Source organism: Podarcis erhardii (genome assembly GCF_964252035.2).
Source record: "Podarcis erhardii genome assembly, chromosome: 1".
In the NCBI taxonomy this organism is placed as follows: Eukaryota; Metazoa; Chordata; class Lepidosauria; order Squamata; family Lacertidae; genus Podarcis; species Podarcis erhardii.
This window is the reverse complement of record NC_138497.1, coordinates 74,841,604-74,866,939: the sequence shown is the minus strand read 5'-3', so window position 1 is coordinate 74,866,939 and position 25,336 is coordinate 74,841,604. Positions and strand designations below refer to the sequence as shown.

General features: G+C 44.5%; 1 protein-coding gene across 1 annotated transcript in view; it reads left to right on the top strand.

The window, feature by feature from the left end:
• Positions 1-3,151: 3,151 nt before the first annotated feature.
• Positions 3,152-25,336, top strand: part of SLC67A1 (solute carrier family 67 member 1) — an 80,846-nt gene continuing 58,661 nt past the window's right edge. Inside the window, exons 1-5 of the mRNA XM_081841535.1 lie at positions 3,152-3,279; positions 9,194-9,412; positions 10,787-10,884; positions 12,050-12,195; positions 12,633-12,765. Coding sequence (XP_081697661.1) covers positions 9,230-9,412; positions 10,787-10,884; positions 12,050-12,195; positions 12,633-12,765 — 560 coding nt within the window. The 5' untranslated portion in view covers positions 3,152-3,279; positions 9,194-9,229. The remainder of the gene's footprint in view (positions 3,280-9,193; positions 9,413-10,786; positions 10,885-12,049; positions 12,196-12,632; positions 12,766-25,336) is intronic.

The window sequence follows — 25,336 nt, the reverse complement described above, 5'->3', positions numbered from 1 at the left end:
CCAAATAACTCTGATTAGGACATAAATCACGCTATATCTACATCTGCAGATTAAATCCTTCTATAAAACCACTTAATCCTTCATTTAGAAATATAAATACTGAATTCAAACTCTGGCGGCTCATTTCTGGAATCGTTGCAATGCTGGGAATGCAAAAGCTGGCTATCATTTCATTAACATCCAAGACGTTAGGAAGATACTGGAACGAGGCAGGGTTCTCAAAAGCCTCTTGTGGTTTGTCAGAGGAACGCTGTCAATTTTCTCAGTGCACGCTACATTTTGCAAACAGCAAAAGAGTTTTGAGAGAGGGTTGCAGGAGGGCTTGAGCCTCTTCCGGGCTACAGAATGGGATGCACCCAGGACCGTGAAGTCCTCCTATCCTCCCAGGGTGTCCATTGTCTCTACTTGGACAGGAAGGCTTGACTGCAATGGCTATGAGTTCTCCTTTGGTAGCAACAGCATCTGCTGTGTCGGGTATCTGACCTTCTGACTCATTCAATGCTATACAGTGGTACCTCGGGTTAAGTACTTAATTCGTTCCAGAGGTCCGTACTTAACCTGAAACTGTTCTTAACCTGAAGCACCACTTTAGCTAATGGGGCCTCCTGCTGCCGCTGCGCCGCCGGAGCCCGATTTCTGTTCTTATCCTGAAGCAAAGTTCTTAACCTGAAGCACTATTTCTGGGTTAGCGGAGTGTGTAACCTGAAGTGTATGTAACCTGAGGTACCACTGTACTTGTAAGGACTGAGCGGATCCAGTCAGTGATCCAGACCAGCATTCCAGAATGCTCTGGCCTAAGCAAGCTTAGTCCACCCCAGGACTTTTGGGAGTTCTGGAAGCAAGAACTCCAGTCTGTATGTAACCCAGCAAGGAAAGTGCTCTGTAGTAATGCTCTTTGTTTAGCAAATGGAGTCTGCATCTAAGCTCTGGGTCCCAGGCTTCTGAACTTAACAGTACTAATGAGAGTGCTTCTGTGTATTGGCAGGATGCCTCCATAATTGCAACCTGCCACCACAAGTCTTTCTAGCCCTTGATTCCCTGGCCTTGTATTTAAATAATAATAATTAGGCGTTTATAAATGAATACACTTGCTTGAGCGACTTTCTGCCTCTTACCATGCTGCTCCCTTGATAAGACCTCAGATATCTCCTCCAGTTCAACACCAAATGGATAATTTCTACACAACTCAGGTCCAATCAGTTTTAATAACCTGATAAATCTAGGTGCTTAGACCCAGAGTGTCCCTTCCATGAATGGAAGGTCTCCTCTTGTAAAATAATAATAATAATAATAATAATAATAATAATAATAATAATATAATTTTATTTGTAACCTGCCCTCCCCGGCCAAGGCTGGGCTCAGAGCGGCTAACATCATAAAAACCACACAATATGCATAAAAACAGACTTCAAATAATTAAAATACATCTTAAAATTAATTCAAACAAGTTAAAATCTGGGCAGGTGGCAATTATCAGATTGGAATTCAGAGTGGTTAATACTTGCCAGGACCAGCTGTTTCCACTGATCATACAAGGGCCTGTGAGCGGGTTGGGGGCCTCCTTCGGGCTTGTTTTATACAAAGGAAAGTAAGTAAAACTGCATCCTGCCCAAAGGCCTGGCGGGACAGCTCCGTCTTGCCAGAAAGATGTCAAGTCCTGCAGGGCCCTGGTCTCTTGTGGGAGAGCGTTCCACCAGGCCAGGGCCACGGTCGAAAAGGCCCTGGCTCTAGTCGAGGCCAGTCTAATTTCCCTGGGGCCCGGGAATTACTGAGAGTTTGGATGTATAAGTTATGCAGCCAAATCAAAGTCAGAAAAATGTGCATCTATATTTGATTTATGTGATCTGAATGTGATCAGACGCTTGAAAGGAAGTTTTATTTTATAATATTCTAGTATGTTGTTTTGTTATTAAACTTTCTGCTCTCTCAGGTTGTATATAGCCTAAAACTTAGGATCTGGTATACAGTAGATATCTAAGTTGCTGAAATGTATCGTAGCCAATTGCCTAGAGTGGAGCTGAAAGGAACGGCATGTGCAGTTTGAATTTCACCAGAGAAAGGCAGAACAATTTTTAATTTGGGGAGCTGGCAGGCAGAAAAGAAGAAATAGTGGGGTTTTCTTTTTCTTTGGGAACAGAATTACTTGTCTTCCTGCCAGCTTGCCTGCTACCTGTTTCAACTTGAACATTTGTGAACAGACATTGCAAAACATGTCCCCATTACAAATCTCTAGAGCTTTCTCCTCCAAAAGATGCTGTTTTACATTGTTTCAATTGACCCGCTATAAGTATCATACTTTTGTTGCCTATTTCTTTTGTAATTCGCATTAATGTCGTTCACTCCTTTGGGGGCTTTCGTGCCAAAAGTGATGTAGAAATAAAGCAGAGCATAGCAAAAGAAAGGTGATCCTGTGAATCTGCCTTGGATCTGTTCACCACCTGGGAAGTGGAGGAGACTGGGAGGAATGGGAAGAGAGGGATGGAAATCCTCAATTTTAAATTTGCAATAATCATATTAATTTTTCACTCTGTATGGTCTTGGACACAACTCAGTCATCTAGGTGAGACAGCAGAGAGACTGAAGCACTGCCTTGGTAGTGTGCAAACATGGCTTGTATTTGGCACTTTTTGAATATGAAAAAGGCACCAAATAAAAAAAGAAACACGGTCAAATTCATGCTGCAGTTGCAAAGGAAGAATTGCTGACTTTAAGCAACTATGCCAATATGGAAAAAGCACAGTTCCCCTTCAGTGGATCTGCTAGTGTGAAGGAAGAGGTATTTAGATCCCATGAAGCAATGGAGTAACAGTTCTGTGTGTTTACTGCACAACAGAATGGCTTTCTGGGCAGTCACAGAGTCACCAATGTCCCACCTCTCTTTCACTGTTAACCTTGGAACAGCAGAGCAGCAAGCTACCCTCAGAGAACAAGCACACCAATGGTGAGAGGAGGATGCCAATGTTCTGTGATCAGAGGACAGTTTCTAATTTGCAGGAAGTTTTATTGCCCTTGTGGCAGACATTGTATCACCCTGGCGTAGAATATACTGTAGGCTCTTTCGATAGCAAAAGAGTAGCTGTTGCATCATTGCTGGAGCCTTTCATAGCTTTACTGCTCTGCTCCCTGTTGATAGTTTTTACACAGTCCCTATTAGGTATAAAGCAGGAAGTCAGGCTTTCTTTCTTCACTTGTGTAACTTGGTAGTAAATGAAAGCTGAGAAGGGCTGTTTATGCTCAGTTGAACTGAATGTTGCAGTCGAGTTGACCTGTTGTTAGTCTGTAAGTATTCTTATTTTATTCAATAACAAATATGGTAATCAACTAGAGTTTTGTTTTCATTCACTCATTTTGTAATTCATTTTGCACAAATTGAATTGCTAGAAATGTTATTAGGTGCCATTGGGGCTAGAGCAACTAGAGTTTACCAACTACAAAGTCTGTTTTTGCCTTGCGGGCTACATCTTTTGAAGGAAAAAGGAAACAATAACCAGAATGTGATCAGATATGCACTGAAAATCACTCTGCATTTATTTTCCAAACCATCATAGAAACATAGGAAGAATGGGGGCTTGTGGTGGTGGTAAACTCATATTCAAAAGTTGTTATATAGTTTTAAATAGTACTTGGCTGCTGTTGAGGCCAAGTTATGGTCTGGGCAAGTTCACCCACAATGCTTCACTCTGAGGAAGGATCCCATTTTGTTGGCAGTGGGTGGGCAAGGCAAGGGCTGAGATAGTGGGTGGGAAGGGGAGAGGGGGAAAGGGGATGGAGGAGGAGGAGGAGGAGGTTGTATCAAAATACAGTGGTACCTTGGGTTAAGAACTTAATTCGTTTTGGAGGTCAGTTCTTAACCTGAGTTACCACTTTAGCTAATGGGGCCTCCCGCTGCTGCCATGCAATTTCTGTTCTCATCCTGAAGAAAGTTCTTAACCCGAGGTACTATTTCTGCTTTAGTGGAGGCTGTAACCTGAAGCATCTGTAACTCGAGGTACCACTGTATGTGAAACAGTCAGAGGTAGGACAGCAGTCAGGGAGAGAAACGGGTTAAGAAGTGAATAACCCAGAAGTGAATCAGCACAAAAAGTATAGCAAGAGAGCAGGAGGGTCAGAGAGTGTTCGGAGTTGAAAGAAAGCTTGTTTAAATAAAGTTATTTGTTTTGTGACACTCCCGCTTGACTCTTAGGGTTCATCCACACTTTGCCCTATGCTTTCCAGACATGGGTCTGAGAGGTTTTCTGTTTGTTGCTGTTATTAAGGACTCTAGAATCAACCTGTTGTTTTGGGGCGATCAGAGACAGAATTGTTAGTGGGACAAGAGATCAGCATTTGCGAGAGCAACTGTTGCGAGAAGCAGATTTAACACTGTGCCGCTGCCTGGAGATAGGCAGGGCAGCAGAACTTTCTGAAGCAAGAATTAAACCATTAGCAGGCACAGAAGAGACACAGATGCAGGACACTGGGGTATGCAACCTAGTGAAGCGGCACCCAGGATGCAATGCCTGTATTGTGGGAAACAACATGTAAAGAGTAATAAATAAATAAAAACACCTAGCATATGTGGACAGCAGTGGTGCAGTGGGGGGACTGGGGAGGGACTTGGTCCCGGGTGCAATTTTTTAAGGGGGTGTCACCAGGTGCCTTCACAAGGAGCTCCTTCATAGGGGTCTGGCTCTGGCACATGAAGGAGCTGTGTCTGGGCTGTGGCGCTCATGTCTGGCTGCAGCTCTGTTCCTTGGTCAGGTCTGACCCGTAGGTGGAGAGCAAGAGAGTCAGCGGCAATGCCGCTGCCCACCCTCCTCAGCTGAGGTGTGCTTTGCGCCCAGCCATGGCAGCTCCACCCCCAGGTCAAGTCTGTCCCAGGGGCAGAGAGAGGACAGTGGGTGGTAAAATTGCTGCCCACTCTTCTGGCTGTGGAGCTTGCGCCTGGCCACAGCTGTGCTCCCAGGTCAAGTTTGACCCAGGGGTGGAGAGCAGGAGGAGAGTTGGTGGCAGCTTCTCTACCCCTCTCCTCACCTGGACTGTGCTGCGTGGAGGGCGGCCTCTGGATCCCGTCCTCCTCAGGTGGCATGGGTATATGCTGTGCCACTGGTGCAAAGCACATGGCAAGCCAAACCATTTTCAAAGCCTGTGCAGGAGGGTGAAGAAACCTCCGAGACAGTGAAAACAGTGCAGGAAGACAGTGATGAGTCTGAACGCTGTCAGGATATCCTAAGATTGACTTTGGGATCACCATATCTGGATGTTTACATTGTGGGAAATACTGGGGGAGGGGACTGATACCTACCGCACTACACTTTTCTTATATGCTGTTGAACAAAAAAATGGTTTGCTCTCTGCTGGATTGTGAAGCAAGCTGCAATGCACTGCCAGTGACAATGGTTAATGAAAAGACAGACATTGAACCATGTCACCAGAGTATCCTGAAATCTGTGGGAAAGTGCAGAGTTAAGATTTGCAACAATAAGTTTCATTGCTTAGAATTTGTTATTGTGAATGGAGAGGCCATCGATAGGGAGCAAAGCAGTGCAAGCCATGCAACTGATTCAGGTACAACATCAGAATAGAGTATATGTGCCACGGACCAGTGAAGAGAGCCAACCAGCTGCCTGGACAATGGTGAATATATTGCAGATGTTTGGTGGTGTTTTTCAGGGAGCAGGACATCCAGCAGGGAAGTAGAATGCAGATCCATTGAGAACTCCCTAAAGAAGGGTACCAATAGCACTGGCAGAACTGCTGAAGCAGGAACTGACCAGCCTACAAGCTAAAGGCATGGTTGCTGCAGTAAATGATAGTACAGCAGGGATCAGCAGTCTTAATTATTTTCTGCAAACCCTCAGGAAGGCTGCATATTTGTATTGATCCTAAACCTTTGAACAGAGCATTAAAATGCAGCCATTACTCACTAACATCCATTGATGGTGTAGGAAGTGACCTACCCCGAGCCAAGGTTTCCTCTGTGTTTGAAGTGAAAAAATGGATTCTGGCATACAGAACTCAGCTCAGAGTCAAGCTGTCTTGCCACTTTTGCAACTCCTTTTGGCAGGTATATTTGGCTGTGGGTGCTGTGGGCCCTGCCTGTGAAGTATTTCAGCATCGACTGAATCAAAAAGTAGAGAATGTTCCAGGCCTCAAAATCATTGCTTATGACATACTAATTGTAGGAGAAGCTGATACTGGAAAGGAAGCAGCAAGAGATTGTGACAAAAAATTTAGCCTGTTTTTGGAGAGGTGCAGAGAAAGAAATACAAAACCCAAATAAAGTCAGGTTACAACTGAAGGAAGTGCCATACATTGGCCACCTGTTGACAGCAGAGGGTCTGAAAGTGGACCCAGCAAAAGTAAGAGCAATCCAGGTGTTACCAAGACTGAAGGATGCATAGATTTTTTGGGAATGGCAAACTACCTGGCTAGCAGATTAGTGTGAGCCACTCTGATAGCTAACACACAAATAGGTAGAATGGGAATGGTCAGAAAGTCATTTGAGAAGATAAAGGATGCCATAGCCAGGAGTCCTCTATCCAGGGGAGTAGTTAGTGTTACACAATGTGATGCATCTGAGACAGGGCCAAGAGCTGTGGTGTTACAGAAACAGCAGCCAGTTGCATTTGCCAGTAGAGCACTATCAGAAACTGCAAAGATTGAAAAAAAAGAACTGTTGGCTGTAGTGTTTGGCATGAAATGCTTCCATCAACTTATGTTTGGCCAGAGAGTACATGCACAATTGGACCATAAGCCACTGGAAACCATCATGCCGTGGCCATCATTGAGTGCCCCAAACAGGCTTCAGCACATGTTGTGAACCACCCTGAGATCTACGGGTGAAGGGTGGAACAGAAAGATTATGTCATCATGGTAAACTACTGCTACAACTTTGGGGGGAGAAATCCACTGGCAGATATTATATCTGAGACAATTATAAACTAAAGTGCCATTTTGCCCACTATGGAATAGCAGATATTATATGCGCTGACAATGGACCACAGTTTCAGAACATTCCAAAAGCAGTGAGAATTTGATCATCAGACATCCCCAGAGCAATAGAACCGCTGAATCAGCTGTCAAAATGGCTCAGAGAATTTTGATCAAAACCAGAAAAGCAAGGACTGGTGCATATCTAGATATCCTGGACCACCAGAACACATCTTCATAAGGTTTGGATGGGTGTCCAGCACAGGGAATGATGGGTTGAAGGACAAGTGCCTTGTTACCAATGGGTGTGGCTTACTACAGCCAGAGAGCTTCAACGGATGAGCTGAGCTGATTGCAGAACAGAGATTAAGACAGGCATACTACTGTGACAAGTCAACTAAAGACCTATTCAAACTACATGTGAGTGAGCAAATTTGGATACAGCCAGTGGAGTGACACAATAAGGAGAGGAAGAAAACTGAGGTCCAAAGTCAACTGGACACACACTCGTTTGAGATGGTAACTCAAGAGGACCAAGTTTTGAGAAGGAATCAAAGGCAATTGTGGCGCAGCAACCAACCTGTACACTCAGACTAGCAGGACAGACAGAAGAGAGGCGACTTCAGGAGCCAAAAGATGCCAGTACAGTTGTTGGCCCACTGCCTGTAGAGAATACCCACCTCCTCTTGTACAAGTAAACGAGAGACAACCCAGCTCACACTCATCTCAATCCTGCTTGGATACCACATTTTTTGGTTGCCACCTAGAAAGAATTATAACTCCTGAAGTAAAACAGATAACCCCATTGCCTAAAAGACTATGTCTAAATTCAAGGGGACATATGGACTTTTGAAACTATATAGTTAACTGTAATAATTGTTCACTTAAAGTTATGAAAGAAAGATGTATCAGTTATATGCGGAACTAAGTAAGAGGGAGAGGAAAGCAGTTGAGGAGAGAAACTTAGAGAGACACAGAGGGAAGGTGCAGGTAAAAGGAACAGCTGCCCAGAAGTGACTCAGCAGAAAAAGGACAGAGAAATCAGGAGGGTCAGAGAGAGTTAGAGTTTATCCACAACTACGATTTGCTCTGCTTTTTCCAGGCACAGGTCCATCCTTTAAAGCTCCAAGTCCAAGCATTGTTGTTGTTTTCTAGCCCAGAACTTTCCCCGCAGAAACCATTTTAAAATGGACATTATTATCATTATGGACGGAACAACTAATGAAGCAACTTGAATAGGAATGAAGTGAAGCCCTGTGACCGACATATACACTCCATCTCTGTACTAAAACACCTTCCAGCCAATTGACTTTGAAGCTTCCTAAGCCATTTTAAGTTTCTTATCCATTCTGAGCTGCAAAGCATTTAGCATCAAGTCCAGAGCTAGCAATCCAGTGCAGTGGGTAGGCAGGTCCAAGCATCCTTTATCTCCAGCAGAGCCACAACAGCTGCAGATAGAAAGGAGGAAACAAGGAGGGGGGAAAGGAAAACAAAACAATAGAAAATAAAAGATAAATAGAGGAGTGCCTAGTAGCTCTCTCTGCTGGACATCTCTTTTTATCTCCACACCATGGATGTTCCTCCGCCTCTTAGCAAAGCAGTCTGCTTATCGACGGGTACCAAGGTCACTCCAGCAGAAAGTCAATTTGACCCACAAGCAGGTTTTTGTTTTGTTTTTTGTGGTTCTCAGGGCTTGCTCAGTGTCTGAACATTACACTGCTGCCATCTGTTTTAGTCCATCATGGTTGCTCTGGGACTTGCAGAATCCAGTGATTCCTTGGGCTTGGCAGAGCCAGATTAACAAACCCCACAGAATGCAGAGGGACATACTTCCTTGCACAGAATCACACTGTCGTTTCAATTGTAGTTCTTTCTTCTTCTTTTTACTAAAGCAGACCCTGTCAAAGAGGCCAGCTTGACAGTTACCTATCCTGAACGTCATAACAGGCAAATGGAAGAATGTGACAGTCGTTCCAGACGACTGGCTTATTCGCACACAAAACTGGTTGTTACCCCGCACTTCTTAGTGCAATTGTCCTATCACTTTCCTAACTACAAAAAGTCTGATAAGTGTCAGAAAATTGCACTGGAAAGTGCTAGATCACAGCCACTAGCTGGCAATGTTGAGTCATCTCTGTGCTGCAAACCTATCAGCAGGAATGCTCCCCGACTTGACTGTCACCCTCCACCTCCACTGAAAAGCATGCCCTTTGTACCTTCTCTGTTAATGAGCTTGTGTTCCTTCCCAGCTGAAAGGTCATTCTCTTTTGTATTCCTCCAGACTAAGGTGTGTGCCTGACGGTTTACCCAGTGCAGCATGAACCTAGAAATCCCTTCAGAGAGAGAGCAACAACAGAGACGGAAATTGAGAGATGAGCCCTTGGAGAAGGATGACAACAGCAGAATAAATATGACCTCAAAGCAAAGGCTGATTCAGCTCATTTATCTGATTACAGTTGTGGAAGTGGCCTGCATGTTCATGCAGTTTGGGATTGTTCCAGTGAGTATATGACTTTCTTTTCTAAAGGAAAAATGCTTTAGCAACTTCCTGATCTAACACCAGCTCCCTGATGCAGTATAAGCAAGTGTAAGTGAACCTGATTAAAATCCCCACATGGACATGAACCTCTGTGTCTGTCCTTTTTTTCTCAGCCCTCACAAGGTTGTTGCGAGGGTAAAAGGGATTGGGGAGAGAACCATGTGCACTACCTTAAACACACTGGAGAAAAGGCAAGACATACATATATCAAATGCTTAACTTCAGAATCTACCACAGAAGAGGATTTGTGCAGGAAGAGTGTTTAGTTTGATGATGGTTCCTTGATTTAATTCAGTTGATCTACTGACATAAACTTTGCATTCCAAGGCATGAGAGGGATATTCTAAAATACGTTAGAGTAGACCTGTCGAAATCAATGTACTTAATTCATTTCAGCAGATTTATTCTTCAGTGTGGCTTAATTGGATAGCACTCATTTATTTATTTTTAATTTTGCCTGAGTGGTGCAACTTCCACACTACGTTATATAACCAGCAGTAGCCTCAAAATGTGTGCGAGAATGCCAAGTAGCTAATGGGAACTGGTGATCAAGGAAAGCACTGGTGCTTTTCACGAATTACTTGTAATGAACACCTAAGCTGAGCCCTTAACAGATTATGTTTGTGGTATCTGCATTTCATACAACCTTGGTCAGGCTTCCTCAACCTTGGCCCTCCAGATGTTTAGAGACTACAATTCCCATCATCCCTGACCACTGGTCTTGCTAGCTAGGGATCATGGGAGTTGTAGGCAAAAAACATTTGGAGGGCTGAGGTTGAGGAAGCCTGACCTTGGTCTTCAACTGGATCAGGAGCCAATCTAAATGAAGTTGCACCAGAAGTACCCCCAGAGAAGGCCATCTATAGTATGGGCATATATTCATTGTGGGTCATGTATTGCTGCAGGCAGGTTGTGATTAAAACTGCCCACCCCCAAAGAGTCCCTCAAATACTTCTCCCAGGTGTCCTGTGCTGTTTTAGTGCTCTTTGGAGGACAAACTCGTAGTACAGCATAATTGCTTGACTCAGCAAAGCTGATGGCTGGAACAGCAGCTTGTGAGACTGAAGACATGATGTGGTTCTGTGCCGTAGGGGGCAATTCTGTTAGGTGACAGCAGTGTTTTGAGCCAGTGAAGGAGGCCAAAGGAGGTCCTCTGCTTTGGGGCTTAAGAGGACATTATTTTGGCTTGAAGGGTGACCTTACAAGTCCTGCTCATGCGAATTTAAGAGATTGCGCCATGGCCTCGACAACATTTTATGATTAAGTATTAGTTTCCATGTCATTCAGAAATACAGTATAACATACACCTTTCTCTTTGACTTCACCCCCTTTCAGTATCTGGCAACCAGCCTGGGTATGGATGCTGTTGAATTTGGCTACTTGCAAACAGTCTTTGGTGTTCTTCAGCTTCTGGGAGGTCCCATTTTTGGGAGGTAAATATAACAACCATTCTTGGGAACCCTGTGGAATGTCAGAATTGTTTGGAGTTAATAACACCATTTTATTTTTAGCTCAGGGAAATAATTTAAATAGCCATCTGGATTTCCCATACTGGCAGCAGGGGAATGAAAGGCTCTTTTACTACTGTATTGTATACTAACCAACTCTATATTCCCCCCCCCTTTTTTTAATGTTCTGATTGCCACTGGATATTAGCCAATGCAGGAACTGTTAATAAGCTGTATGCACACAAGTAGCTGCTAATGATACAAAAGGGAGGGAGGAAGCTGCACAACAAGGCCAGCATTCATTTCCATTTCTTTTGTATTTTTAATTGGATGTTGAATGTGGGTAGGTAAGAAGTCATAGATTTGAATGCTGACGATTGCAAACCTTGTCTTTCAAAATACATCAATCCGTGGACAAGGAGGATATCTATGATGTCGGATTAGCAGGATTATCATTTGGAGCCTGGATAGCTCAGCTGGTTAGAGTGTGGTGCTGATAACACCAAGGTTGCAGGTTCGATCTCCGTATGGGACAGCTGCATATTCCTGCATTGCAGGGGCGGCGGCCTGGATGCCTATGGATCTGATAGCTTACCTTGAGTGGATGCTAATTGGCAGAGCTTTTCCTGGGAAGTGAGCAAATAGGGGTGACCTCCCCAGTGCTTTCGGGTCCCTTGTGCTGGCCCCAGTGGGCTCAGCCAGCAGCCCCACTTCCTGGCTGGACCTGCTGACTTCTGCCTATCGAATGAGGCTCCACTGGCAGTGCTGCCACTAAAGCATCAGCAAAAGGGGGAAATGGAACCTGGGTTGGGGAGAGGTTTCTCCTGCCTCTACAGCAGAACACCCCCCCTAAAAAAAAGGAAACCAGGAGGGAGGAGGAGGAGGGGGCACTGCTGCCACCATTGCCGTGAAGGCAAGGCAGCAGAGGTGGGAGGGAGGGAGAGTTGAAGGCAGTGGAGGATCCACACAGTGTGACTTGGCCCAGCCCCACCCAGGCACTCCTCATCAGCCCTATTGAACAGCCAACCTTCCCTAGGATCTGTGTTTACCTTAAAAGGCTGGAAGAACTTCTACAGTTTAGTGGAGGTTTGCTTTTATTGCTGCACACCCTGTTCTGTTTCTGAAGATGCTGCATCTCTTTCTATGCCAGGTTTGCTGACCAGTTTGGAGCCAAGACTGCCTTGGCCATCTCATACGTGGCTGGATCTCTGTTCTTCTTGCTCCTGTCTGTGTCCACCAGTGTCCTTCTGCTCTTTCTGTCCAGGGTCCCCTCCGTCTTCATGCATGGACTACCAGGTGATGTTATTAGATGATGCAAACATTAGCATGGGTCGACTTAAGGGCTTTGGCTCCCAGAGTCAAACTAAGAAACTGCTGCTCGTGCACATGTGGACGATGTGAGTTAAGGTCCGGTCAATACTGGGAGCAATCTGGAGGGGATGAGAAGAAGTTTTTCACCTCTGGGCAGGTTGGCATACGTCTGTGGTAAGAAGCCATTTTACGAAATGGCCACGGACCAATCTTCTTGCAGCACCTCCCTCATGAGCTAAAGCACCCACATTCATAAAACTTGTCAAGCTATAGATTTGGGGGTGTAACAAATCCATGGTTCATCATGATATTCACCCAAGAACTCTGCCCCTGAAATGCTCATTATCATATTTTTAAAAGGAAGAGCAAAGACTTTATATGGTACACGATTAACCTGGGTTTCCCCTCCATTTTTTAAATAGGTGCTCAAATGGTGATAACAGATTTGACCACCGCTGACGAACGTGCTGATGCTTTAGGAAAGCTTGGACTATGTTTTGGGGTAGGAATGATCGTTGGAGCTTCCTTGGGTGGCACCTTAACCTCAAAATTTGGGTGAGTGGTCATGTCTTGTTTCAGTTAACCGCAATGTCCTACTTTTAAAGGGATGTACTGTTCTCCTTTGAATTGCCAAAAATTGAGGTTCTGAGGTAATCTCACGTAGCAGTATGCACAAAGCCAGTGGAACTTACTTCTGAGTAAGCGTGCAATGGCAGGGCTATTATTATCATAGATTTCTGTATATCTCATGATGGTTTTCTATACTACAGATTTAAGGTGTATGTGGTTTGTGCCCATTATAATCCAATACAGTGGTACATCAGTTTAAGAACAGCCCTGTTTACGGACTATTCGGTTTACAAACTCCACAAAACCAGAAGTACTGTCCCGGTTTGCGAACTTTACCTCAGTCTAAGAATGGAAGCTGAACAGTGGAAGGGCACCGGCGGCGGGAGGCCTCATTAGGGAAAGCGTGCCTCAGTTTAAGAAAGGATTTGGTTTAAGAACAGACTTCAGGAATGGATTAAGTTCATAAACCAATGTACCACTGTAGTGTGTAAGGCAGCTGAGCAAACTTATTTCACCCCAACACACATTACAACTATGCACTCTCATTGCAAATATTAATTGAAAAGCAGAATTGCACGTATAATTTTATATTGTTGGACTATGTGTATAATTTATGGCGAAATAATTTTGATTTGAAATAAGTGTAGACAAAGAGATATTGCTGTATATGGAGAGTCTGGAAATAGAAATCTTGGAATAATTTAAATCCAAGTCCATAGCAGGCAAAATGGGGCTCATCTGGCATTAAATCTCTGGTGGCAAAGTGTGAACATATTTGTCCATTAGATGGCACTGTTTCACAGCCATAATTTCCCCCCTTGTTGGTTTTGTGTTCTTTGGCTGTGCATCAATGATGCTTCAGCTAGCATCCATCTTATATTTTTTAGGGGGCTGGAAATGGAAAATACCTCACTGTTCTGTTTCTTAAGCATTTAGGTTTGTTTGTGTCTTTAAGTTAAAAAAAGGATGTGTGTAGACTGTGTGTTCCTTCTTCCCTGTGACAGGATGTGCACCTTTCCTTTTAAAAAGGACGAGAGGTTCAAACTGCTACCCTTCCATGTGCAGGTGGCGCTGTGGTCTAAACTACTGAGCTTCTTGGGTTTGCAGATCAGAAGATCAGTGGTTCGAATCCCCACGATGGGGTGAGCGCCTGTTGCTCTGTCCCAGCTCCTGCCAACCTAGCAGTTCGAAGCACACCAGCGCAAGTAGATAAATAGGTACCACTGTGGCAGGAAGGTAAAAGGCATTTCTGTGCTCTCTGGCTTCCATCACGGTGTTCCATTGCACCAGAAGCAGTTTAGTCATGCTGGCCACATGACCCGGAAAGCTTTCTATGGCCAAACGCCGGCTCCCTTGGCCTGAAAAGCGAGATGAGCGCCACAACCTCATATTCGCCTTTGACTGGACTAAACCATCCAGGGGTCCTTTACCTTACAGCAAATTACATGGTAGTGGGAAAGAAATAGTGCCCTTTTATAATTATTGGGTTGTCTTTGGTCTTGCTTTTATTATGTATTTTCTTATATATATAGCCAGTGGAAGTGATGGCATTCCAGCTGAACTATTTAAAATTTTAAAAGATGATGCTGTTAAGGTGCTACACTCAATATGCCAGCAAGTTTGGAAAACTCAGCAATGGCCAGAGGATTGGAGAAGATCAGTCTACATCCCAATCCCAAAGAAGGGCAGTGCCAAAGAATGCTCCAACTACTGCACAATTTCACTCATTTCACACGCTAGCAAGGTTATGCTTAAAATTCTACAAGGAAGGCTCAAGCAGTATGTGAACTCCCAGAAGTGCAAGCTGGATTTAGAAGAGGCAGAGGAACCAGAGACCAAATAGCAAACATGCGCTGGATTATGGAGAAAGCTAGAGAGTTCCAGAAAGACATCTACTTCTGCTTCATTGACTATGCAAAAGCCTTTGACTGTGTCAACCACAGCAAACTATGGCAAGTTCTTAAAGAAATGGGAGTGCCTGATCACCTCATCTGTCTCCTGAGAAATCTCTATGTGGGACAAGAAGCTACAGTTAGAACTGGATATGGAACAACTGATTGGTTCAAAATTGGGAAAGGAGTACGACAAGGCTATATATTGTCTCCCTGCTTATTTAACTTATATGCAGAATTCATCATGCGAAAGGCTGGGCTGGATGAATCCGAAGCCGGAATTAAGATTGCCGGAAGAAATATCAACAACCTCAGATATGCAGATGACACAACTTTGATGGCAGAAAGTGAGGAGGAGTTAAATAACCTCTTAAGGAGGGTGAAAGACAAGAGCGCAAAATATGGTCAGAAGCTCAACATCAAAAAACTAAGATCATGGCCACTGGTCCCATCACCTCCTGACAAATAGAAGGGGAAGAAATGGAGGCAGTAAGAGATTTTACTTTCTTGGGCTCCATGATCACTGCAGATGGTGACAGCAGTCACGAAATTAAAATACGCCTGCTTCTTGGGAGAAAAGCAATGACAAACCTAGACAGCATCTTAAAAAGCAGAGACATCACCTTGCCAACAAAGGTCCGTATAGTAAAAGCTATGGTTTTCCCAGCAGTGATGTATGGAAGTGAGAGCTGGACCATAAAGAAGGCTGATCGCTGAAGAATTGATGCTTTTGAATTATGGTGCTGGAGGAGACTCTTGAGAGTCCCATGGACTGCAAGAAGATCAAACCTATCCATTCTTAAGGAAATCAGCCCTGAGTGCTCACTGGAAGGACAGATCGTGAAGCTGAGGCTCCAATACTTTTACCACCTCATGAGAAGAGAAGACTCCCTGGAAAAGACCCTGATGTTGGGGAAAATGGAGGGCACAAGGAGAAGGGGACGACAGAGGATGAGATGGTTGAAGCTACCAGCATGAGTTTGATCAAACTGCGGGAGGCAGTGGAAGACAGAAGTGCCTGGTGTGCTCTGGTCCATGGGGTCACGAAGAGTCGGACACGACTAAACGACAAATCAACAACAACAAATATATATATATAGTAATTTTATATTGTGAACCGCCCTGAGATATATGGGGCTTAGGGCAGTATAACAATTTAATTAATTAATTAATTAATAATAATAATAATAATAATAATAATAATAAACAGCACACAGGTTTTCAGTCATTCTGCTTCAAAACAGATCACCTTCCACTACTCTTCTTGCAGCTGCAATTCCCTCTATGGGGATTTAGACAGGAACATAGGAAGCTGCCTCTTTGTGAGTCGGGCTACTGCTTCATCTGACTCAGCCCTGTCTAAACTGACTGGCAGCAGCTCCCCAGGGTGTCAGGCAGGAACTTCTTCCAGCCCTACCTGGAGACATTAGGGATTGAACCTGGGACTTTGTGCATACAAAGCAGGTGTTCTGCCCACTGCCCTGCAACTCTTCTCCCAACCAAATCTGCTAAAATCCCCTCTTTCACACAACTTTTAAAGGAGCAAGAAAGAGCCCCATCTCCCTTTTCATCTAGCCACCCTGAAGAGAGTACCTTTACCACTCTCACTGTCAAGAAACAGCCACAGCTGAGGACCAACCAAAATGCCATTCAGGATGCTTTGCTTTAATGTCCACTAGATGGTGCAAATGTGTTGGGAAGAAGGAGAGGAACCATACTTTCCCTTGCCATCAAGGCTTGTTGTAGAGATTTGTCAGTGGTGGTGGGGAAGAACACAAAAAGTTCTAAAAGTTTGTGGCACACGCACACAGAATCAGTGGTATTTTACACAGTAATGAGAATAAAAAAGGACACGTGTGCAAATGCTGTTACTTTGGCTGTGTTTCATAGAAGAACCATGGTTTTATGCAGTGCTTTTTTCTGGAGGGATGCAGGGCTACACATACTCCTAAACATCTTTGTACTTTTGTCCATTTACTGTATTTGTTTTTCCTGATTTGAACTATAAAATGGTGGTTTTCTTGAGTCAAAATGAAAGTACCCCTGAACAGTTTTTGTTTTTTTTAATAGAAAAAAGAACTGGTTTTATGTAGGGTTGAAAAGAAGAGAGAAAGATGGGCAGAATCAGGGTGGGAGATGCTTCTCACTCCCCAAAAGTATATTGTGTCCTTTCTGCAGCGAATAGATGACATACAATCATAAGCAAAACAAAACAAAGCAAAGCAAAACAATAAGAAAAATGCAGAAACACAATTGGGGCACATTCAGACCATACATTTAACTAAGGTTACCATATATCAAAAAGTAAAAACCAGGACACCCCGAAATTTTTTTTTTAGACAAACCCCACAATTTTTCAATTGCCTAATACGTAGGACAAAGCACCACCTTTCAAACCCCCCCCCCCCCGACATAAATGACACCTTTGAAATCCCAGTAATGTCCGGGAAAATCTTGACATATGGCAGCCCTAATTTAACAGTCATGGCATCTCCCAAAGAATCTTGAGAGTTGTAGTTGTTTAAGGGCGCTGAGAGATGTTAGCTAAACCACTCTTTCCGGGTCTCCTATCGTTCCCGCTTCACAGGGAACTCTGGGAATTGCAGCTCTGCAAGGGGAACTCCCAACACCTCTCAGCACCCTGAGCAAACTACAGTTCCCAGGTCTCTTTGGGGTAAGTTAAAGTGGTATCACAGTGCTTTGAATATATGGTGTGAATGTGGCGTCAGCCACTGACTGCATAAAAGCAAATTGCCTTGAGAAGGACTTTATGAATGGCGTTTGTGGCCTTTAAAAATGGGAGCTTGCGAATAAATGTTCTTCCTAGACTACCCTCTCCTGTGACAGTGTTCTGTTACACTGTGGTCCTCTACATGCTCAGCCAGATATAAATCTCATTGTATTGAATGGGGCTTCCTCCCAGGAAGAATGCATAGGATTGCAGCCTTGCTTCGCCAAAGGTAGCTAGCCACATTTGAAGTCCTGCATTTCTTATCTTAAGGGCAGGTCTGCAATGTCTTCTGAATAAGCTCTCTGAGTGCTCCAATGTGCATGCGGAGTTATTTAATGTGCAGACTGTCCCATTTTGTTGGGGGGGGGGAGCAGATCCATCCACACATGCAAATGGGGATGGCCTTGCTGTTGGCAGGGCTCTGGCGGAGGAGACTGGAGTTCCTGCGAACGAAACCACGGGACTGGCCAAACTTCGTGCCCTCCTCTTAACACATTCCAAAGTTTTTTTTTAAAAATGGCCCATTTGTGTTAATTGTTGCATAATTTCCTATAAAGTCCCACCAGCTTTCTGTTATGCATTCATGCTTTACTGTCCTGGAATGGTTTTTCTGTTTGTTTGCTGTGATGCCATAGGGAAAGAATGTCCCTCGGGTTTTCTGCCCACTTTGCGTTTTCTTGTCACTATTATTCAAGTGTGTGTGGCATTGACATACTCGTGCTTTAAATGCAGAAGAGGATAAAATTTTTGTTTGGCTCTTGGACCTATGTCCTTGGTCCTTCAGCAGTAGTGAATTTTAGGACAGTCTGCACTGGCAAAACCTGTCTTCTAATTTTTGAAGCATATTTCGGCCTGCGAAATAAGCTTCCATTTCTCTGCCTCTTTCTGAGGACTCCCTCGAATCCCTTTAGAATATTGGTGGGTGGAGGGTTGCGCTCACTTTGTTGTGACAAGGTGCCTGTGAGTGCCGTGTGGGTGTTTCTCTTCCCATTTAACGTTTCTCGTGCCACTTCACTCACCAGTACTACGGCACCTGCAAAACGTCTCAGTAAATATCCCCTCAGAAATCCACGCTCACCCCAGAGTGAGTGGCATGCGCACACCATTTTGTATTCCTGTTCCTTTTTCTGCTCTCTTAGATGTGGCAGCCATTTTGTGTTGCGCCACTCCCGTATTCATTTTGCACCCTGCCACTCACCCCATGGCAGCCATTTTGTGGCTGATGTTCATGGCACTTGCACTAAATTCTAAATGCTTTGAAGAGGGCTAGCGAGGGAGGCTGGCTGCCGAGCACCTGAGAGTGGTGCACTCACTTTTGTCTTAAGAGAAGTCCTTGTTGCTTCCCCCAACCCACACCCAGTGCCCAAACTTAGATCAGGTTACAGGTTACATGGTTCAGAAGAGACATCAGAGGTCTAAGATGCATAACTAGGCAGAAGCTAAGTCATTGTCCCAACACTTGATGCGCCTCCTAGGCCCCCTTTTTGAAGGATGGGGCAGGCACAGGAATTTGTGTGGTTGTTTCCCCAAGTCACAGGACTGGGCAACCAAGCAGGCAGTCCTACAAGTAGACTGGGTCTGCAAGGTCTGCTGATGCCAGCACAGCATCCTTAGCAATGGAGGCAGAGTTGACACAGCCAGCTCACTGTTCATTTTAGCCTCAGGTGCCTCTCCAGAGGCGGTGGAGGCAAGTCAGGCAGCTTTCCCATGGTGGTTAGGGTATCCAATATTACCGAGGCAGACCTCTCCTCTGATAACCCATTCAACCCTTCCCTAACATCTAGATCATCACCTCCCAAACCTCTGGGCACATCCTCAGCACCCACTTCTGCCCTCTCGTTCATTCCTCCTCTGCCTCACCCATGTAACATCAAGCATGTATTTATGGGAGATGTGTGAAGATTAATAAAAAGCTAAAGGGACCGCTGACCATTAGGTCCAGTCTTGACCGACTCTGGGGTTGCCGCACTCATCTTGTTTTATTGGCCGAGGGAGCCAGTGTACAGTCATGTGGCCAGCATGACTAAGCCGCTTCTGGTGAACCAGACCAGCACACAGAAACGCCATTTACCTTCCTGCTGGAGCGGTATCTATTTATCTACTTGCACTTTGACATGCTTTCGAACTGCTAGGTTGGCAGGAGCAGGGACCGAGCAACGGGAGCTCACCTCGTCGCAGGGAATCGAACTGCCAATCTTCTGATCAGCAAGCCCTAGGCTCAGTGGTTTAACCCACAGCACCACCCACATCCCTGTGAAGATTAATAGGTGAGCAACAAATAACAAATAAAAGTGTCCTTAGCCTGCCCCACACAGGTGCTTCTTCCATGGTACCCATAAGAGGTTTGAATCCCAGCCAAACTGACAACTATCTAGGTACGGGTGGGTGCTAGACTTGGAGGCTTCTACTGCTGGCAGCTTTGATCCCTGAGCAGCTGGGATGTTCTGTACCACCATACTGGCTCGGACAATAGGTTTAAGAGGTTTTCCACCCTATCAGTGCAGTGTGATACTGGTTATTAATTAGATGAAATGGGGTGCCATTCTTACTTGCTTACAAAAGACCATTCTTTCTCCATGTTTATTGCTTGTAACTTAGCAGTATCGGCTCCGGAGAATTATCACAAAATTCCTTCTTTCTCCATCACGTTGGTGGAATGGAAAATCTGTGGGTGTTTAAAGGGGTTAAGCTTGGACCACGGCTGGAACAGGGCAAAAGGCTAGAGCTCTCTGCTCTGCTTCTAGACAATTTACCCATTCTGGCTTGAGAAATCTCTCTTTCTCTGTGTTACTGTAGAAATGCTGGTATTTCTCAGCCTAGAATGGTTATGCTGATTAGCCAAGCAGTTTGCACGGGTGACCCAGGACACACAAAAATCCTTTGTTCTTGATGACAAGGCATTTTGGAAGCTCTGGTTCCCATGGGATGGGGCCAGAATGTTCTTAAACTGTAGTGGAATTTTGGTAGATGACTGTTGCCTGCTGAAGATTACATCCTTCTCCGGAACATTTATCCCAGAAGGCCTACCTGGACCCTGGTACATCTCTCTCTCTCTCTCTCTCTCTCTCTCTCTCTCTCTCTCTCTGTGTGTGTGTGTGTGTGTAGTTGTGTTCTACCCCCAATCTCTGCCGAGCTGTGGCAAGATTTCAGGGTTCCAAGTGCTCACCCAGGGTCTGTGTTCCTTTGGCGAATTGAAGACACGGCAGAGGCCGTCATAGCTTTAAGAAATATGATTTATTCACATATTTACATCTGAATTTAGATGGAGGGAGTCCAGATCTTACAGCACGGTCATCTCAAGAGTGGCTTGTTTACAGCAGCAATTCAGCACTCTACTAAAGGGCATCTTTCCCAGCTTCCCTTCATCCAGCCTGACCAAAGATGGAACTCTTGTCTTTTTTTCTCCCCCTTGTTCTCTGCACACCTTGTTAAAGACACTCTTTCCCTGTCACCTCTCTCACACACCCCACCACCTTTGGGAACCTCCTGTCTTCCCAGGCCCAAGGATTCCTCTTAGATGGGCCATCAGCCTCTTTTGTTATATTAACAGCTTGGCTTATCCCCAGCTAGCCATGTGAGCCAGCCTGGGCTTGAGATCCTAAGTGGAATGGAAGAGCCCTTGGCCTAGTTGTTAATGGACCAAGCTTTGCTTCTTTCATGAATTTATGAGTGTGCTCAAATTTTATCTCTTTACTGACTCTAGAGCTCATGGTGAGCACATCCCTCCCCAAACTCAACATCATAGAGACACAGACAGAGAGTACCTGGTGGATCAGGCCCATTTAATCCAGCCCTGGATTTGCATTTTTCTGTTTGACTTGCTCTCTGGGATTTAGTAGAGTCAGAGCACTTGAAACCACAGGTCCTGGATGCTTTTCTCAGTTTCAGCAAAACATTCCGTTCCCTGGTCCCACCTCTCATTGCAAGAGAGAGCTGTTTGCTTAGGTTCTGACAGAGCACACATACCTCACCCGGCAATTTCCCTGGAGGAATGTGCTGTCGCACAAGGGCACACCGCTTTCTCCTTTTCCCAGCTAAGAACATCCTGAGGAGTAGCTGAGTGAAAAAAAAAGTAACAAAGGATCTGGTGGCCCCTGGAAGACTTAACACAGGGGTCAGCAACCTTTTTCAGCCGTGGGCTGGTCCACTGTCTCTCAGACTTTGTGGTAGGCTGGACTATATGGGGGGGGGGATGAATGAATTCCTATGCCCCACAAATAACCCAGAGATGCATTTTAAATAAAAGCACACATTCTACTCATGTGAAAACACCAGGCAGGCCCCACAAATAACCCAGAGATGCATTTTAAATAAAAGGACACATTCTACTCATGTAAAAACACAATGATCCCTGGACCGTCCGCGGGCCGGATTGAGAAGGCAAATGGGCCGTATCTGGCCCCGGGCCTTTTGTTATGTACCCCTGACTTAACAGATTAAAGTCCACTTCACCAGACTTATCTGACTTTAGTCCATAAAAGACCATGCAACATAAATGTGCCGGCACATCTTATTCTTCTTCCCTGAGTCAGTGCTCAAGCTAAATATCTAAGATTCTGTCTGCCATCCTCTGCGTTAACCCTCTGAGTGATGGGTAGGCCCTCCAGATGTGGTTGGACTCCAAATCCCATCATCCCTCACCATGGGCCGGGCTGATGGGAGTTGGAGTCCAAACACATCTGGAGGGTCTCGATACTTGCCCTGAGCAATAACCTCCTGTGCAAAGCAGGAGGTTATAACATAATATTTCTGAATTTTAACTTTCCTTCAAAATATATTTTTCAGGTATACTGTAATTGTTATTCAATGTTCATATATAAAACACTCAGGCTGCAGTCCTATCTATCCATATTTACTTGAGTGAGCCCATGTAGGCAACCCCTGCCTTAGAGCCTCTGAAGGCTTTTGTTTCTCAGGCCATAGCAGGGTTTATAATAATTTCCTACTTCCTTTACTTCTTTAGGTAGAGAATGCCATTTATTGTGTGCTTATTATGTTTTACTGCTATGTTTTACTGTCTTGTCTACATTCTTTACAAAGTTAAACTGAGTCTTGAGCTTTCTTCTGTTTTTTCCCTTTTAAATAATAAAGCAGTTCATGCTGTTGCTTCTTTTTTTAAAAACCCCATCAGTTTTTGTTTGTTTACAAATCCTACCCAACAAACCCTGTCTCATTCCACCCCAGTCCAATGCTTCCTGACACTCTGCCCCTCAGCAACTCTTCTTGCCATGTTAAAACCACAACATTAAAAAAACAAAACAACAATCAGATCTCTGTGGTCCAAATATCAAATGTACACTGTTTCTGTGGCTAAATGCAGGTGTCAGTTTCACCACAATTCTCTTATGTAAAATTCCCATCAATTACCATGCCAGCTTTTGAGTCTGAGTATGCCAAGGTATGTGAAGCATCCACATTCTGAATATTTCCTTTACAGCTGAGACCTAGCCTGGTTTATGGATCGCTGTCTCCATGCTCACCAGGGAGAAACGCGAATCATGTCCAAACTTGCTTTTACCTGAGCAATGAGGTGTTGCAGCAACAGGGTAGGAAAAGGTGTTGTGAGGTATCATTTCCACATGGCAAATCAAACTCTGCCTTGGGTTAAACCCTTGGGAAACCCAGCCAGATGGGCAGGGTATAAATCATAAATTCTTGTTGTTATTATTATTATAGTAGGAAAATTGAACCAAAAGGAGGCTTGGGAAACAAACTTGCTCTTTCCTCTTTCATACCTCTGCTCATTCCTTGTCATCAGAAGTAACCAGATAATTTTCTTCTCAGATACAGTATGAACTTCTTATGGCTGGGGGTAACCAACATGGTGTGTTCCCGATTTTGTGGACAACTCCCATCATCCTCAACAATTGGCTATGCTGGATGGGGTCTGATGGAAGTTGTAGTCAGGGCCAGCCATTTCATTAAGCTGATTGAGGCAACTGCCTCACACAGCAAATACTCAGGGTGGCAGATACCCCTTGAGTCTCCTAAGGTAGTCTCCACCTCATAAAATAGCCTGATTCCTTTAAGCATTGTGGAGGATATTGTCCCCAAATCACTGTTGAAGTGAGGTTCCATCCACACCATACATTTAAAGCACTTCACTTCCCCCCAAGAATCCAAGGAACTGCATTGGCTTAAGGGTGCTGGGAATTGTAGTTCTGTGAGGGGTAAACTACCATTGTCGGCATACTTTAGAAGAAGCCATGACTGTTAAAGTGATATAAATGTGTTTCAAATGTGTGGTGTGAATGAGACCTAAGATTCAGTTGCCAACCTAGTTGTCTTTGGCAGAATATTTGAGCTGCTTCTGTTGGATTATTTTAGACTGCAGTCTTATTCACTATTACCTGAGGGTGAGCCCCACTCTGAGTACAGTGGGATTTACTTCTAGTAAACATGCATAGAATTGGACAGGCTGTGATCAGCCCTTTGACCTGAGGTAGGATAGCCAGTTTAATGGAACAGAAGATGGAGTCTGGGTTTTGTTTCCCACTCCAGTGCAGGTCTGCTCAAAATGAAGCTAAAATCTCTGTAAATTAACTGCTACCTTGATGGTGCATCATGCTTTGATGTGCCTTAGCTGTTGGTATTTTTAAAAGTGAAAGCTAATAAATGGCATTTTGACTTCCTCCTCCAGCAGCTGACTCTTAGAGATATGCAAAAGAACCAGCCTTGAGAGATTTAGGAATATAAAGGTTTTTTTGTTTGCCCTGTTCCTTATGTCACCGCTCAGTGATGCAAATGCCAGCCCCCATGGAAGGGCACAGAAGAAAAGCCTTTCACATCCCTGACTCGTTCCGGAATATTCTCTCTCCGATGTTCATGACTAGCAGGTCTTTGATCTACACGGACATGGCCTAGCTGCCAATGAACAAGAGGATTTCTACAGCATCGCGAAAGCAAAACAAAGCCCCAAAGAACACAAGGCGAATGTTTCATCCAGACAATATGTTCCGGCAACTGCCAAACTGTTATTCCGTTGGCCACAGGCAAGGACAGCTGTCCCATTTCCCCGGAAATTTCACGTCAGAGTTCATGGGTTCATTCCAGAGCAGGAAATGATGTGGTTTATTTCATTCCTGGGGTCTACTGTGATGCAGGAGCTGCATGTCGTGGCTGATGAGCTAAGTGGGGAAGAGGAAGGGCAAGTAAGCTTCCCCTTTGTAGAGGAAAAACAAAACAAATTCCTTCCAGTAGCACCTTAAAGACCAACTAAGTCAGTTCTTAGTTCTTTCGTGCATGCACACGAAAGCTCATACCAAGAACTGACTTAGTTGGTCTTTAAGGTGCTACTGGAAGGAATTTGTTTTGTTTTGACTATGGCAGACCAACACGGCTACCTATCTGTAACTGGAACTTTGTAGAGGACTAGGACTTGAGTCACACAGCCACACCATGCTTTTGTTAAAGGTGCTGAGAGTTAGGAAACCCCTTACAGCGTTACAATTCCCCAGCACCCATAACAAACTAAAGTTCCCAGGATTCTTTGTGGTTTAAATGTATAGTGTGGATGTGGCTTCAGAAGAACAAAACATATGAAGAAGACCTCTTGTAAAAATGTGTTGCTTATCATAAAAACGTCTTACCACCATGGTAAACATTGTATCAGTTGAAGTATCTGATTGGTATTAGAAACAGCAGGTCTTTCTCCTGAGACCCTGTTCTAAACAGAAGATGCAGACCCTGTTGTAATACGAAAATGATGAGAGGTGGGTTTGTTACGTTGAACTTTATTTGAATCAAGGACATTGCCAGCACTTTTCTTAGGAGTGGGTTGATTCCCCATGGGTTGAATTATTCGTTAATACCAGACCTTTCAGGAGAGGAAGGCCTTTAGGTGACCACAGGGACAGTGAGTTTTTATATCCAAGAAAAGACCTTTAAAGATTTCTAGAATCTTTCCTAGCTGACACTGAAAGCTGAAAAGGTG